The following is a 17522-nucleotide window of genomic DNA, read 5'->3' as shown; positions in this document are numbered from 1 at the left end:
AGTGATACATAATGTATACACAAGTATAAATCAACAGTTAGCCATATGCATAAGAAGATAGTTCGATGTTAAATTAGGCATAAGGCAGAGTTGTATACTACTGTTATTAACAATCTCAAGGTACACCACCTATTTTCCAGACCAACATATGGTCTGGCACCTCCTTTAGTCTGGATTACTTGAAATTCCTGGAACTGTCTGAGTAGTTCACTGGGTCACCATAGATAGTGTTATGTGTAGTGCTTGCTTAATTAGCAGTGGTGACTCCCTTGATTGTGATATTGGTGTTACAGCATGAAAACTGTGTGATATGTATAAAATTGGATTGTCAACTGTTTATGATATAAAGAAGCAAAGGGACTGAAATTCCTTGCAGACAGTGATTCTGAGAAGAAAATGAGTGATATTTGCTTATGAATGATAGGAAAACTATGAAAAATGGTAGGAGTGCTAAGCATGACTGAATGATGGTGGAATGTTTTTGACATCAGAGTGAGTGGAGAACATGTCAGATTAATTAATCTAAAAATTATTAAATTATTCTAAAAAGAATTTAAAATTTGAATATCAGTATGACTATGGTGAAGGACGGCATCCAAGGTTTAAGAAGCGTCATGGAATTTCCATCTAGTGTGTGTGTGGGGGGGGGGAGAAATGGTCCATAAATGAAGAAACTACTGAGCATATGGACGAATTTACAAAATTTGTAGCTGGCAAGTGCCTCATTTCTGATTATGTATATAATGCTGATGAAAATGCATTATACTGGCAATACACACTGTGAAGGATATTAATTGCTGATGAAGAAGGACCTATCCACAGGATTCCGACAATCCAAGAATAATTACTATCCCACGGTGCTCAAATGCAGAAGGAATGCATCTTTGATCCATATGAGCATAATATGCTCATATGGATAATTGTGCAAAATTTGTCAATGGCATAATTAAAAAATCATAAATATCACAAAAAAGGAGCAATAACACACTTATGGAAATTGAATTAAGGTGAGAATTTATATCTGAGATCTCCAGGGAGTCAAGAACTCATTGAGGGAGGCTATAAATCACCCAAACCAGTTATCATGCCTTCCCTTAAATTCATTTACACTAGATGCACTCACTACCCTTAAGGACAAATTATTCCACTCACTCACTACTCTCTGTGAGAATAAACCTAGCTCTTACCCCCACTTTCTTGACTGTGAACAAACTTAACTTCCATGGATATATTATGAAGATAACAACATGTGAAACTTACCTTATTGTCACGTTTAACTGGTTTTGACACATGAATGCGATTCATAATATTAGATGCTTTTCCACTGTTACACTTTAATTCTACTCTATGAGCTAAAAGTCTATCGCAGGCTTCATTTTTAACATCTATTACACCATCACCAGTAACTGTACTCATTTCAAAAACATCAACACCATCCTCTTTAATTGCTGCGAGAAGTTCCTATAACAAATAAATATTTATCAGGAATGAAACATATTTCAATAAAAGTGTAATATATGAAATCACATGGATGTATGATTTGTGAACAGTGATTGTATGCATCTGCCTTTGAGTGAAAAGCTCTAAATACAAAAATGATCATACAGAGCTGAGATGGCAAATCTTTCCAGCATAAGTGCATGACTTAACTTTGTATTAATCAAGCCAAGGAGAGTTCATGTGTTCTCTTTGGCTATGGTGATATACTTTCTAATATTTAAACTAAGACATATAGCATAACTGGGAAATGTGCAGTATTTTTTTAATTTTTTTATTATAAATGTGACTCCTACCCACAAAAGGTTGTATACCTATGGTATACTAGTATGCAATAGGTAAACTAAGGATTCTTTTGGTTTGAGTCACATTTCTGAGCAGGATTTCCTGATTTTTTTTATATTTTTATTATTTTTTTTACTGCTACCATTACCACTGATGCCTTTGATTCCCTTACAAGGAGTAGGCGAGGTCGTTTTAAGCCCTATCTAACTTTTGGAGACTGAGGGGGGAGAAGTTTGATTTCCACCAAAGGTCAATTAGAGATAGCTGGCCCAAGACTATCACTAACACTATCCAGCATCAATCTGGAAATCCTTCTCTAGATACAAAAAACTTTTTCAAGCCACTTCTGGCTTCTTATTAGAGGGGCAGGGATCTCGCACTAAGCAATCACAAACATCTGTATCCATGGTGGGATTCAAACTCAAGTCTGCTCGTTGAAGAGCAGATATGCTAGCCACTTATCAACCAGGAGAGCAGTCACATGCTGTCATGTCTGATGCAAAAGCAATATGTTATCAGGAGAAAGAGCATAAAAACATATTTTTTAAATGGACTTAACTAGCTGTGATTACTTTATTTTCTGCATCTTGTTTTACTGTAAGACAAAAACATATTTTCATGCTTATGATTGGAATGATTTTAATTATTATTAAGTGTTTTAAATGTAATTCTTCTGGTTCCTCAGTATGTGTGGTGGGACTCATGATTTTTAAATAAAATAAAAATTAAATAATTTAAATAAAACCATGATTTTTTTATAAATATTTTTAATGAAAAAAAATAAAATAAATAAAACAAATAAATAAATAAAATAAATAAAATAATAAATAAAATAAATAAAACTGGGAATAAACTGTTGAAACTGGCTGAACAATGCAACTGTATCCACTGGCATTTTCTTTTTTCGTCTTTTAAAAACCCCACCCTCCAATTTAGTTCAAGTGTATGGAAATTATCCAGAGACTTTTGTCTAAAGTCTAGGAAATGATTAAAAACTAATTTTAATGCTTCCAATATTTTGTCTCAGTCACTGAGACATCTTCAGGGATTACAAATAACTCTTGTAACACACACACACACACACAAAGACAAATGTGGTGCACCCTCTATGGGTGTTTGTAAGTGGCCTAGGATGTAAAGTGGGACCTCTGACAATTGTTTCCCAAATTTTGGGAACTTTTATGCATCCGTATTTATTTAAATTCGGTTGATTTCTGAGTGCTGCTGCATATTCTAAAAACAGTCTTTACATTTTTAAATTTACTATGGTGGAGCATGGTGGTTTTCTTCCAGAGATCCTGTGGGTTGTATCTAATACATGGTCTGCAAGGCCCAATTGACCATAGTTATGATTGCAGATGTACAATTAGTGTTCTTCTAAACGGATGGTTGCTGAAGTAAGTAACCTGTTTGTTCGAAGTAAGCCAACTTCCAGGAACAGGGTACTTTATATACTCCAGGCACTGAGAGAGGAAGGAGTCAATCTTTGGTGGAACGGATAAGGGTAGCAATTTCCTGTGGGACTTAAAAGCTGTGTAGAGGTTGTACTTTTTTAAAAACCTGGCTATGTTTTCTGATGTGTCATGGATGTAGGTGATAGTGATGGCATTTCTGAAATCCTGAAAGGATGGCCAAGGAATGGAATGGGGGGGGGGGGGGGTAGGAAATGATTATTTTTTTTTTAATTCTGTAATCACTGTAGCCATTATTGGAAAGGAAGATATGTATTTGGTTGAAAGGAAGGTGCCACTAGAACAAAGATTATAGGCTCTACTGGTTAGAGTTTTAAGAACACCATACTGTTGAGAGGGGCGGTGGTAAAGTGTGAATGCCTGCGTGAGTGGGTTTTCTATATAGTGAAGGAAAGATTACCGTTAGGAAGGTGTGTTACAAAGGTGTCTAGGAAGGGTATACTATTGTTATTTTCCTTTCCCATTGAAAACTGGATTCTTGGATGTAGACTATTGAGGTGACTGAGGAAGGAGTAATGTGTCTGGGCCATGAGGCCAAATACAGAACACATCATAGGGAAAAAATAGAAAACAATCATAAAATGAGGATCATAGTACAGTCTTTCAGTAAAATTTGATACTTTGCCACCTCATGTGTAGCGTTAAATCAGGTTTAAATGACATTTTTCTGGATAGATAGACTGGAAGAGGCAGGCCAACACCATAAACACTTCACACTCCAGACACAACCCATTAGATTTTTTTTTCTGTGGGGAGATGTTAAAACTGAAGTTGACTATACAAAGCCTCACTCTATAAATGATTTTCAGATTTTCATGCTAGGATAACATATATGATATATGCACAAAGTAATTCTAACATATATGATTCATGCACTCCAAAAGATGCTATGCTTTGTATCCAAAATGATGGTGAATATATTGAAAGTTAACATTTCTACAATTAAGTATGCTATATCTTGAATGAATTCTCTCTGTGGCATATTTTTGCAAATTCTTATATACATGTGATAAAAAGTATCTGGACACCCCTCTGTAATTCGTAAACTGATGTCTAGATGTCACTACGACCTCACTTACCAGTATAAAAGAAGGCACAGAGCTGTGTACGAGCAGAATGGGTAGGTCAAGGGAGCTCAGTGACTTTGAACATGGACTAGTTACTGGTTGCCACATAAGTAAGAAATCTGTCATAGACATTTCACCCTCCTCAAATTGCCCAAGTCAACAGTTGGTGACATGAGTGAAGTGTAAATGTGAAGGCACAACCACAACAAAACCACAGTCGGGTAGGCCGTGTTTAATAACAGACAGGGATTGTTGAGCATTGAAGAAGGTGGTTCGTGGAAATAGCCAGACATTGAGTGAAACAATCACCCAGGAGTTCTGGAGTGCTACTAACTGTCAAGCCAACACCATGATTGTGCGTTGAGATTTAAGAGGAATGTGGTTCCATGGAAGCAGCTGCCCATAAACCAAACATTTCTCCTGTAAACGCTAAGCACCGTCTGCAGTGGTGTAAAGAGTGCCATGAACAGTGAACGACTGAAAACGTGATTTGGAGTAACGAATCACGCTTTACCATGTGGCAGTCCGGGAGGGTCTGGGTGTGCCGAATGCCTGCAAGCATGTGTAGTGCCAACAGTGAAATTTATTAACCAGACAAATCGCACCACCAACTAAGAATGGCCATGCACCACCACTCACTGAATCAAGAAAGAGCTCTTAATCTGTTAATCCTTCCAGTGTCCGGGCCGGGTAAGTTTTCCCGTGTTGAATCAAATTAAGCCGCAAGCTCCACTCCTGGTGGTGCCCTTCTGTCAATTCCTTTAAGTTTCAGCTTTGCAACTGAGGTGGCGTTACAGTGTGGGGGTGTTTTTCATGGAATGGACTTGGCCCTCTCGTAACACTACATGGAAATCTAAATGCAGAAGGGTATAAGGGTATAATTCCAAAAAAAGAATGCCTGCAAGCATGTGTAGTGCCAACAGTGAAATTTATTAACCAGACAAATCGCACCACCAACTAAGAATGGCCATGCACCACCACTCACTGAATCAAGAAAGAGCTCTTAATCTGTTAATCCTTCCAGTGTCCGGGCCGGGTAAGTTTTCCCGTGTTGAATCAAATTAAGCCGCAAGCTCCACTCCTGGTGGTGCCCTTCTGTCAATTCCTTTAAGTTTCAGCTTTGCAACTGAGGTGGCGTTACAGTGTGGGGGTGTTTTTCATGGAATGGACTTGGCCCTCTCGTAACACTACATGGAAATCTAAATGCAGAAGGGTATAAGGACATTTTGACCTGTTGTGTACTGTCTACGGTAAAAGATCAATTCGGTGATGACTACTGTTTGTATCAGCATGATAATGCTACCTGCTATAAAGCAAGGTCTGTGAGAGAATGGTTTGTGGACAATAACATTCCAAAAATGGACTGGCTGGCACAGAGCTCCGACCTGAATCCCAGAGAACACCTTTGGGATGAATTAGAATGCAGACTTTGCTCCAGAACCCAATGACCCATATCACGAACTGCTCTGGCTACAGCTCTTCAGGAAGAACGGGCTGCCATTCCTCCAGAGACGTTCCAACACCTGGCAGAAAGTCTCCCCAACAGAGTTAGAGCTGTCATAGAAGCAAAGGGTGGACTCACCCTGTATTAATGTCCATCTGGAATATAGCTTGGGTGACACTGTAATGGATTGATATCAATATTTAACTGCAGCTAAGCCATGAGCCACCAAATGCAATGCGATAAAACCATGCCCTTTAAGACTAGCTAAGTTCCTGCTTGAAAAAGGCAAAATTTCTTCAAGAGACAGAATCTGAATACTGACTGTGCTAAGTAAATGGAGATTATGAAACCAATCAGCCATGGCAGTGCAAATAAAAATTATAATACAAATAACTGTATTTTCTACTACTACTTTTTTTCAGTTTAAAATATGAAAATCTTGGAAAACATTTATATCATAGTCTAAAAACACTTCTTTCTCTCTCTCTCCACACACACACACGGTACACCCTGAGGGTACATATCAGGAATTTGATAATGATGATGGTACACACACACACACACACACTAGAGAGAGAGAAGATATGTGCGTGCGTGATATAAAAAATTTTACCCACCATTTTGTCTTTAGGTAACTCTCCTAGTTTGATAACATCAGCTTTGTTTGCAACCACGATCATTGGCTTAAAAAATCATTAAAATGTAATTAATTAAAATAATGTATTAAAATAATTATTAAGTTGCAAATTTTAATTTATTTAATCAGAAGAAATAATTAAATTTAACAATATAACAACAGATAAAATAAACGTCAATAAAGGATATGGTTAACCAAGCCTTGGAAGGAAAAAAAGGGATCAATCTAAATGGTTATAACCTTAATAACATAAAATATGCAGATGACATTATAATGATAGTAGACACAAAAGAAAAAATAGTGAACCTAATAACGTAACTAAACAATACAGAATGACCATAAATGCGGACAAAACAAAAATCTTAGTAATTGGAAAAAATGAAGAAAAGTAAACTTCTCCTTGCATGGATCAACAATTGAACAGGTAAAACAATTCAATTATTTATGAACAGTAATAACAGAACACTTAGATACCATGACAACTATTAAAGATAGAATATTGATTGCATGGTCATCATTTTATAAGCTAAGTAAATTCTGGAAAAATAATAAAATCTCCAAATCTCTAAAAATAAAATTATATAATGCAATTATAATACCCACTGTACTATATGCTTCAGAAACTTGGACACTCAAGAAAATAAATATAAAACAAAATGGACAGAAAAGAAAACAAATGAAACTGTAAGATAAGACCTAAACTATACAGACTCGTTAATAGAAAAGATCAAAAGAAGACAATTTCAATGGTATGGACATGTTGAGAGAATACCACCAAAAAGGCTACCCTATCTTGCTCTGTATGCGAGATTAGAAGAAAGAGAAGAAGAAAAAAAAAAAAGGAACAAAGAACTAAATGGATAACATCGATAAAGGTCAACTCCGGATTACAAACCTATAGACAGCTCACCAGCCACACAAGAAACAGAGACTCCTGGAGGTTGTTGTGGAAACCTAAGAGGACAGCAATACAAAAGATAGGTCTAATTCAAGATTGAAAGAAGGCCTTGGAATGTAACAGAAGACTGAGTGGGACAAAAACAGAATATATGGAGTGCTGTTTTAGTGGAGACAGAAACGATGAAGAGAATATCTCAATAATGATCAAAAACTATATTTTGGAGGGAAAGAAAAGTTAAGGTATTTAGGCTCGGTATTACAGAGAGATGGTGAGATTGATGAAGAGGTGACTGGTAGATTAGCACGTGGATAATCATCTAAAGGGGAAGTTCTATAAGTCAGTTGTGAGGCCTGCCATGGTATGTGGATCAGAATGTTGGGCTGTAAAAAAAAATACATGAGCAAAGGATGTGAATGGGCAGAGATGAGAATGTTAAGGTGAAAGTGCAGAACAACAAGAAAGGATAAAATTAGAAATGAATTTATCAGAGGTAGTTTGGGAGTGGTATCAATAGTTGAAAAAATGGAGGAAAATGGGATAAGATGGTTGGGACATGTTGAATGGGGCTCAGCAGCTGAAAGTGTAGATAGGACTATGAATCTGAATGTGGATGGGAAGAGGTAAACCAAGAAAGACATGGAGAGAAGTGGTGAGAAGAGACATGAAAGAGTGTGGAGCAATTGAAGAAATTGCACAAGATAGGAAAAAATGGAAAAAGATAACTCATAAGGCTGACCCCAAACAGATGGGATAAGGCACAAAAAGAAGAAAATTAATTAACATATTAGACAATGTTTTACATGCTGGAAATGATTTTGAGATATAGATGCTTTCTGCTATAAATTTATTGTTGTCTATTTCCATATTTAATTTGTCATCTTCACTAAAAATTGTGCTTTAATAGTTGAAGTGCTTTACTTGTTTTATAGATTGTCCATTCAGGGTGCAGTTGATATTCTCAGTGTTCCTGCTTATTTTCATAGACTGTCTTTTTACTACTGATTTTCAATTTAGTTAAGAATCCTGAAGATTTTATTGGGTTTGCTTATGAGTATAACTTCATCTGTATAAAGTAAAATGCTAAGATTACAACAACTTTGACAGCAAGCCTAGTGCCACTTTCTTTCATAATGTGATCCCTATAGATGAACAACAATGGAGACAGCATACACTATTATGAATTATATATTTGGTTTAATCCTTTATCCAAGTGTAAGCAAACAAAGTTTGTGCCTGAAGTAATTTCAGGAATGGGGCAACTGGCAAAGGTGGTATATGACTTCACATCACTTGCCTTAGTATCCCATAATGCAAAGCACATCTCCTTGCAGACATGTATAATGCTATGCATTAAGGGAAGGGTCACTACCCAGACCGGTTTCGACCTTAATTATATAATTCGTAGCATAACTAAGTTTAAAACAACTTCCATCAACTATCTCTAATTCAGAGAATTTTAATAATAAGGTGTGACACCTTTTGGCAACTCATATATGGAAATATGACTTCTGCATTACTTCCACCTTGGTATCACCACCTCTGGGTCTGCCTCCCACTGATGAGACCTCAATAAAGGTCAAAACTGGTCTGGGTAGTGACCGTTCCCTTAATGCATAGTATTATACATGTCTGCAAGGAGATGTGCTTTGCATTATGGGATACTAAGGCAAGTCATACCACCTTTGCCACGAGTTGCCCCAGTCCTGAAATTACTTCAGGTGCAAACTTTGTTTGCTTACACTTGGATAAAGGATTAAACCAAATATATAATTGGTAGCATAACTAAGTGGAAAACAACTTCCAGCATACACTCTTGTTTCACACCTAATTTTATATCAAACCATTTTTCTGCATTTCCTTCGATTCTTATTATTGATTTGCAATTCAAATATAGACTATTTACTGCTCAATTGTGTCTCATTTACACCATATAATGGTAGCATTTTGAACAGCTTTATTCTTGGTATTTTGTCATATGCTTCTTCCAGATCTACAAAATTTAAATACAAATCTCATTATATTATCCCCATGATTTCTAGAGTATTTGTCTTAAAGTGAAAAAGTGACAGTGACAAACTATTTGACCTGAACCTGGCTTGTTCATCTCCAAGTTTTCTCTTCTAAAGTTTTTCTTAACCTCTTTCAGGTAAGATTTATGCAAGCATATAATTCTGTTTGCATAAATCTTCCCCAGAACACTCAATAGGGATATCAAAAAGTAATTCTCACCTTAGTTTTATTTTACTTTTCACAGATGGTACGGCGGTTCTATTCCAATCATCTAGATTTCGACCTTGTGACTAGCCCTTCAGAATTATACAGTACAGCCATTGTAAAGCTTTTATACCTCCATAGTAACCCATCTCTCATTGAATATCTACTTCAACTGACTTTCTGCATTTCAAATTTTTGATGGCTTTTCTACCCCAAGTACTGATATGTATCCCTAAATGCATTCCTCTTGAATATTTTCTACCAATTTTGTCAGTGCTTGCTTTGTTTAGCAATCTTTTGAAGCATTACTCAATACATCCAAATATTTTATTTCTTCAGTTTTCTATGTCCCCTTCAACATCTCTGACTGCTTTACAGTATTCTTTCCTCTATTTCTAAACTTTCCAATAGCCTCCAGAACACTTTGCCTCTTTCCTGATATCATCTATATCCTCACCACTTCCTATGACTTTGTTCAGCTACATTTACAAACTGCTTTGCTTTATTATGTTTTTCTCTATACTCTCTCAGAGCATATGCTGATTTATTTGAAAGACATTTTCAATATGCTTATTCTTTTCCACAACTGTCTCTTTAACTTGCTGAATCTGCCATGGAGTTCTGATTTTTCTATCCTTGCAGACAACTTCACCAAATGGCTGAATCAATCAATGCTTTCTTCAGTCTACCATCGAGTTTGAAAAGTTTGGCTCATGTCTTTTATACTATTTCATTTCTTTGTGAATAATATCTGTATATTTGAGTCTATAGTTCACCTCTGAAAGCTGTTCAACTTTTATTCATATTAAAACTTTACATACTGCTCAAAACTAAATAAATCACTTCTTATTTCAAATCTCCTGTATACTCATGTCCTGAATCAACATGAAGATGTTGCTAGCAATAATAACATAGTCAGCGAGACTTTATTTTATTATTTCTTGTATCTTCTTTCCAGGATGCAAGAAATTTGTTCATGTTTTTATGTTGAAACATGATGTTAGTAACAACCAGGCCCATGTCCTGAACAGAAATCCAGCAGATACTTACCATTATATTATCTTTGCTTGTTTCTAAAAATTTTTCCAAAAAATTTCTGCATATGTGATATTCATTTCTTACTCTGCTGTTTAAATCATCAATAAGGGCCATCTTTTTTTTTTTTTTTTTTTTTAATGTCAGCACTGCCCTGCCTTCTCTAATGACTAAAAATATATCAAGATGTCTTGAGGAAAGGAAGGCATAACTATAGCTACTCCTTCCTTTGTTTCATTAATACTAATTATTACATCAACATGATAATTTGCTAATTTTTCTGCCAGTTCTATTTCTTTTCAGTTGATATTTCTCTTGTCAATGATACTATCTTGAATTCCACTGATGTTGAGTTGAAGTTTGTTCCAGTGGCTGACTTTTCACTGTTAACTCTGCTTCTCTGACTAAAATGGCAGACAGCCTTGTTTAATTAGGCAATGTTCCAGCTGGCATGGAATTTCATCATGTTATGCCATTATTTTGTCTTGGCTTAAGCCAACAAAAAATATAATTTGGTTGGATTAATCTGAAATTGCCAGCCCATCCTTATTCATTCAGTATCTAGGTGGATACCTACTAAGAGGGAACATAAAGTTCTCCAAATTCCATAAATGACTGGGGAAAGGAGGCTCGTTTAAGGCTATTTGATTCTTAAGGTCTAATCAATTCAATATTATAAAAATTTTAAATTTTTATAATAGTAACGTACTTTACCAGCATCACAAAAGATGATACTGCTAAAGTACAATGAGTTGATGTTAAAGCATATGTCAAGTTGTACATTATTTTCACTGTATTTATCATTTATATGAACCATATTATAAAAGAAAGTGATATTAATCTAGATGTCAGAATAGGAGGGATTTAAATTGGTTCTTTATACAGATAAGAAAAAATAACATCTGTAAGTGTTTGCAGTATGCATCCTAAAAACAGCTCATTCAGCTCCTAATATCTGTTGCTAATTTTCAGTGAATCATTACTGTGTGTTTAATCTGCTGTACATATAATCTAGACTATTTATGTAGCTTTCAATTCTTGTGATACCATCTATATGTCATGAATTATATGTGCCTGTTTTTATCCATAATTAAAATAACACAATATATATTGTATGTTGGATAGTGTACATTATATTAGCCACAAAACTTGAACATAATCCTTAAAGAAAGCATAATATCAACTACCATGTGATGCTGTGCTGGAAAAACAGAAAGTATGCTATGTATAGTATATTAATCATGAGAAGTTGCTGATTTCATATATGCCTTAGGGAAAAAATATTGAATATATGTGTGATATTGTATTTTAAATAAATCTCAAATAAATCTACTACAAATAGTAGAAGATTTAGTAGATTAGTTTAAATAAATACTTGTGTTGGAGGATCAATGTTTAAGATGAAAATCAACATTAAAATTTATTAAACTCATTAAAACTTATAAAACTGAAACTTTTGAAAATAAGCAGTAAGACAAAAAAAAAATGCATTCTCAATACTGAATCTACAGGTGACACATTTTAACTATTTAGATACAATTTATAGTGGAGATATCGAAGTAAATATGGAAATCGGTACAATAATCCAGGCTACTTTGACTGAGAGTCAGCTTAATTTATATGAAACCAGAGAGAAATCAGCCAAACTACATCCTGGCAGATTATAGTTAAACTAATTTTAATTTATGGCTCTGAGAACTGGGTTGAAAATAAAAACAGCAGATCAGAGACTGGAGATCACAAGTATGAGGGTTGTGAGGAAATTACAGGAATGGAAAGATGACATCAATGGCAGAACCATATTGAAAATGAAAGTAACATAAAATAATTTAACATTATTAATATTCAAGAATATTGTATGTTGGATTAGCAAGCAGAGCTAATCTAATCTAAGATGGTATATGGTCATTTCATGAAAAATTAGAAAATCCAATATTATTATGTGACACCTCCAAGGAGTCCAAAAATCATCAAGAGAGGACACCTACTCTACAACTCTGTCTCCACCCAATTCTCCAATTGCAATCATCATCTACACCAACACCACCCACAGCCACCACTAGTATAGACAATCACAAACATGTTGAAGCAAAAAGTCAAGAAAGAAACTCAGAAAAACACTAGGATATAAATGGAGTAATGAAGTTAGAAGACAAAAAAGTAAGAGCTCATGAAACTAGAGCTGTGTTGGCTAATCTGGATGACCAGCATGATATTCGATAAATTTCTTTCAGTAAAATAAAAGCTGAAATTTTAAATTTATTCTTATTTTTTTATATGCATCCAAACTCACAAAAGACTATAAATCTATCATATTATTAGCCATAGATGGATTACATCAGACAAAACCTTCTCTGCTTGAACTTTTCAAGCCATTTCAGGCTGCCAATAAGCATGATAGTGGTCTCACCTTGGGCATAAAAACATCAAAACCTGAAGATATTCACAAACACTCATGGTGGCACAATGGGATTTAAACCCACAACCTGTTAACTGAAGAGAAGAGATGCTATCCACTTGGCGAAACAGACATGTAATATTTATGCCTAATATTTAAAATAAAATTTGTTGTGTCAGAATGTTATATCTTCAACAGGATGTTGCTGTTAAGATCATTTACATTAACAAAAAGAATTCACATCAGAGGATGCAAATATATTACTTGGCTTACAAGTAATAAATTTGTATCCTCACCTAAAACACACTGATTTACTTATCATTTGGGCAGTATTTTACAATTCAATACTAAAACAAATTTCTTACCTTTTTTGAAAATAATGGCTTCAGGCTCTTATACAGGTGAATCTGTAAATTAAATGGGAAACACAGAATTTAAACATATGTTAGACATACAAATGAAGGAGAAGTACTAACATTGCAATACAAGGTTCATCAGTGAATTTGGAGGAAAAATACCGTCTCCATCAACCATAAACTCAAGATTAGTTTTTGGGAATAAATGCTTTTGCACTTATGGCATTAATAGTATCAACTACAGTCTTTCAAACACTCCTCCTATTAATGAAACAAATATCAACATTCATTAATTCTACCATTCAATCCAATTAAAATTCCTTGTCAATGTTATATAATATAGAAAACAAAATACAATTCCATCCTTTGCATTTGGCTCAGAAATAATCAGAAGAACAGTTACAAAAGTCTTGTATAAATTATAAATCTTTAATATTAGTGACAGAAGATGAATGAATCACATTAAAGTATAAACAATTCAGAAAGAACTCTGCTCCTTTCAAACAGGAGACAGGTGGAAGAAACAGAGAATATAGGTTGTAACATATAGTATATCAGTAACATAGATAGGCTAAGGATTAAAAATATATATATTTTATACATCTTTTGTATTTCATTTTTTATATAATCCAGAACTATCGTAAGCTATCCAGAACTAACAAATCCTAAAACCTACTCATTACAAGAGTTCAAGATCGGTACTATCAACATAAGAAGCCTGAATGGCAAAGAAATGGAGCTAGCTGAGGAATTGGATAAGTACCAGATTGACATAATAGGGGTGACTGAAACAAAAAAAGACAAAAACTGGTGAGAAGGAAAAGGAATAGCCATAGTATTCAATACTAAATACAAGGCTAATCTTCTTGAATGGCAGGCAATCTCAAGTAGAGTGATGTGGACAAATATCAGAATGGGAAACTGGACAATGAGACTTATTTGTGCCTATGGTCAAACAGAAGGTTCTGCTAAGGTAGAAGTGGAGGCTTTTTTCAGGCTTTAGAAAAAGCAAATGACACAATGAAAAAGGAAAAGTTGGTCCTTGTTGGGGATCTAAATAGCAAAGTAGGAAATGATTGTCAGGCATAAAAATATTTTGGGAAAATTTGGAGAAAAGAGCAAAGCTAATAATAATGGCAAATATCTGTTGGATTTCTGCTCAGGACATGGACTGGTTATTACTAACACAATGTTCCAACACAAAAACATGCACAAATTCACATGGAGAGAAGAGGCAAGGAATAAGAAAAGATATCCTTAAAGTAGGGAGTAATTACTTCGAAAAATTGCTAAATGGAACAAGCAGTGATGACAGAACAGTAGTAAAAAAAACACTGACCATGCATGCAGTCAGGAATACATATCCATACTTGAAGTAGAAAAAGCCATCAAAAGCCTAAAATGTGGAAAGGCAGCAGGAGTAGATAATATTCAACCAGAAATGCTCAAGTATGGAGGTATAGAAGTCTTACAGTGGCAGCACTGCATAGTTCAGGTCTGGACAGAGGGACGAATTCCAGATGATCCGAGTGGAGCTCTCTCATAGTACCCATAATTAAAAAGGGAAATAAAACTGAATGTGAGAATTACAGAGGCATTTCATTATTGAGTGTCCTGGTAAGATATATGCAAGCATACTTGAGAAATGGTTGAGAAGGATCATGGAAGAGAAGCTTGGTGAAGAACAAGCTGGATTCAGGCCAAATAGAGGCTGTCAGGATCAGATTTTCACTTTACGACAGATAGTTGAGAAATCATGGGAATATAACTTTTGAGAAAATAACTTATAACTGGTCACTTTTGAGAAAAAGGTGGAGCAGAGCCAACGACACACAAAACAACAGAGATAACTCCTGATCAAATGGCTAAACATTTATTGAAAACTTCCATGATTCATCCCAGTTCTACCAGGAAAATTGCTGTACAAGCTTCCACCAGACAAATCTTGAAGACGGAACCCAAGCTTCCTGAACTCATACACCCAATATCTCGGGAAGAGGTACAAATAGCCTTAAAACTTACCAAGAATGGCAAAGCTGTGGGTATACTTCCTGAATTCCTAAAACATCTTGGTCAACATGGCCAAACATGGCTGGTTGCCCTTTTCTCAGAAATCATGACTGGTAAATTACCAAAGCTGTGGCAGGAAGCCAAAATAATTGCCATGCCCAAACCAGGGAAAGATCCAAATGAAGTGAAAAACCTACGACCTATGTCCTTGCTTTGCATCACCTTTAAGCTCTTTGAAAGAATTCTCCTTAAAAGAATTTCACCACTCATCGAAAGAGCACTCCTGACTGAACAAGCTGGATTCAGGCCAGGAAGAAATTGCTGTGACCAGGTCCTGACAACTCAAATTAAAGCAGGCTTCCAGAAGAAACTTAAATATGGAGCTACTTTCATTGACCTAACATCTGCTTATGACACTGTCTGGATCAGAGGCCTCCTCCTAAAACTAGGAAATATTATAAAGTGTAAAAAAACTCTACAACTTTTTGAATTTATTCTCTCCAACAGAAAGATCCGGGTCCATATTGGCGGAAAAAAGAGCAGGCCCAGATTCCTTCACAACGGTCTTCCTCGGGGCTCTGTGTTATCCCCTATACTTTTTAACATCCATGTGTATGATCTACTTCATACTAGATCAAGCAAGTATATGTATGCCGATGACCTAGCGATCTTACATCAATCCACTTCCTTTACCAACCTTGAATACAGACCTGAACACCCTGGAAGAGTACTTCAAGCAGTGGTACTTGAAGCCAAATCCAAAGAAAACAGTGTCCTCAGTATTTCACCTGTACAATGCAGAGGTGAATCGACAACTCAACCTTTCCTTATGTGGACAAATGGTAGAACATGAGCCTTACCCAAAATACCTTGGAGTGAGCCTGGACAGAAGCCTAAGCTATAAAAGGCACACCATCAACCTCTCCAATAAAATTAAAACCAGAAATAACATCATTTCAAGGCTTGCTGGAACAACCTGGGGTTGTGGTGCAGAAGTCCTAAGGTCGTCTGCACTAGCCCTCGCATTCTCTGCAGCAGAATATTGTGCCCCTGTCTGGGAAAGAAGTACACACACACACACACACACACACACACACACACACACACACACACACACACACACACACACACACTAACATTATAGACACCCAGCTGAATTCTACCATGCACACAGTTAGTGGGACAGTGAGAAGCACGCTCTCTCCTGGCTGCCTGTTTTATCTAACTTGCTCCACCACACATAGGAGAAGACAAGCCTCAATTAAGGAATTTAATAAAGCAATGAGCAACCCACTGCTCTCATAAACCCACCTAGTCTTCGCCCCAAATCTAGAAAGCCTCTCTGGTCCATGGACGAACTCTCTTCAGCTGTGCCGCCATCAATATCTGACATATGGAGAGAATACTGATCCAACAATCTCCCAACAACGGCTTCCCGGTAGAAGATCCCTGTGCTCTGCAGCCTGGTTTTGATCTTCCTAAGAAGATTTGGTCATTCATAAACAGGATCAGAACTAGTCAGGGCAGATGTGGCTATCTTCTACATAAATGGAGGCCGTCAGATCACCTTTAATGTGATTGTTCTCCTGTGGCTCAGATGATTACTCATAATTATGTACAACTGCCTAAGGCGCCAATTTCACGGTGGTGGCCAACAGGACATCCACAAGGTGATGGATGAGGCCTTGAATTGGCTTTCCACCCTGGACCTTGATCTGTAGTTGGTATGATGGTGGCAGTGGTTATGGAGGAAACAGAAGATCACGGTCCCGTCTCACATCGAAGACATTATTCTCGTCGTTACTCTTATAGTCCTCGTCATGGTATCAGCAGAACTCCTCGTGTTAGAAGATGATACAGTGTGAAATGGGCCCCCTCTAATGGATCAAGTTTTCTCACACAAGACACAACTGCTCTCTACTTAAACCTCGGATACAGCTACTTTTATGTTGTGAAATGTTGTGAGAAAATGCAGCCTTGTCATACTTGGTGCAGCAGGACGATATAAGTCCCTGGCTTAATTATGACAAGTTACTTTTGCTTTATATTAAAAAAAAAAAAAAAGAAAGACTTAGAAAGCAGGTTGTGCCTTTTATGTAATGAACTTTTATATGTTAAAATTTCCATCATTTGTTTCTGGAAATTGTGATTGTACTTTTCACTTACCAGTTTTCACGTAGCCATAAGCACATATAAAATAAATGGG

The 17522-nt window shown here is 36.0% G+C and overlaps 1 protein-coding gene across 1 annotated transcript in view; it reads right to left on the bottom strand.

Moving 5' to 3' along the window:
• Positions 1–17522, bottom strand: part of Non1 (nucleolar GTP-binding protein 1) — a 177060-nt gene that overhangs the window by 57661 nt on the left and 101877 nt on the right. The window contains exons 8-10 of the mRNA XM_090403341.1: positions 13316–13357; positions 6383–6448; positions 1261–1461 (exon numbers count right to left, since the gene is read on the bottom strand). Coding sequence (XP_090259467.1) covers positions 1261–1461; positions 6383–6448; positions 13316–13357 — 309 coding nt within the window. The remainder of the gene's footprint in view (positions 1–1260; positions 1462–6382; positions 6449–13315; positions 13358–17522) is intronic.

This window comes from Typopeltis vanoorti, chromosome 14 (assembly GCF_054136105.1).
Source record: "Typopeltis vanoorti isolate ZY-2024b chromosome 14, IOZ_Tvanoo_1.0, whole genome shotgun sequence".
Classification (NCBI taxonomy): Eukaryota; Metazoa; Arthropoda; class Arachnida; order Uropygi; family Thelyphonidae; genus Typopeltis; species Typopeltis vanoorti.
The sequence above is the reverse complement of the archived record's forward strand: the minus strand, read 5'-3'. Positions and strand labels throughout refer to the sequence as shown.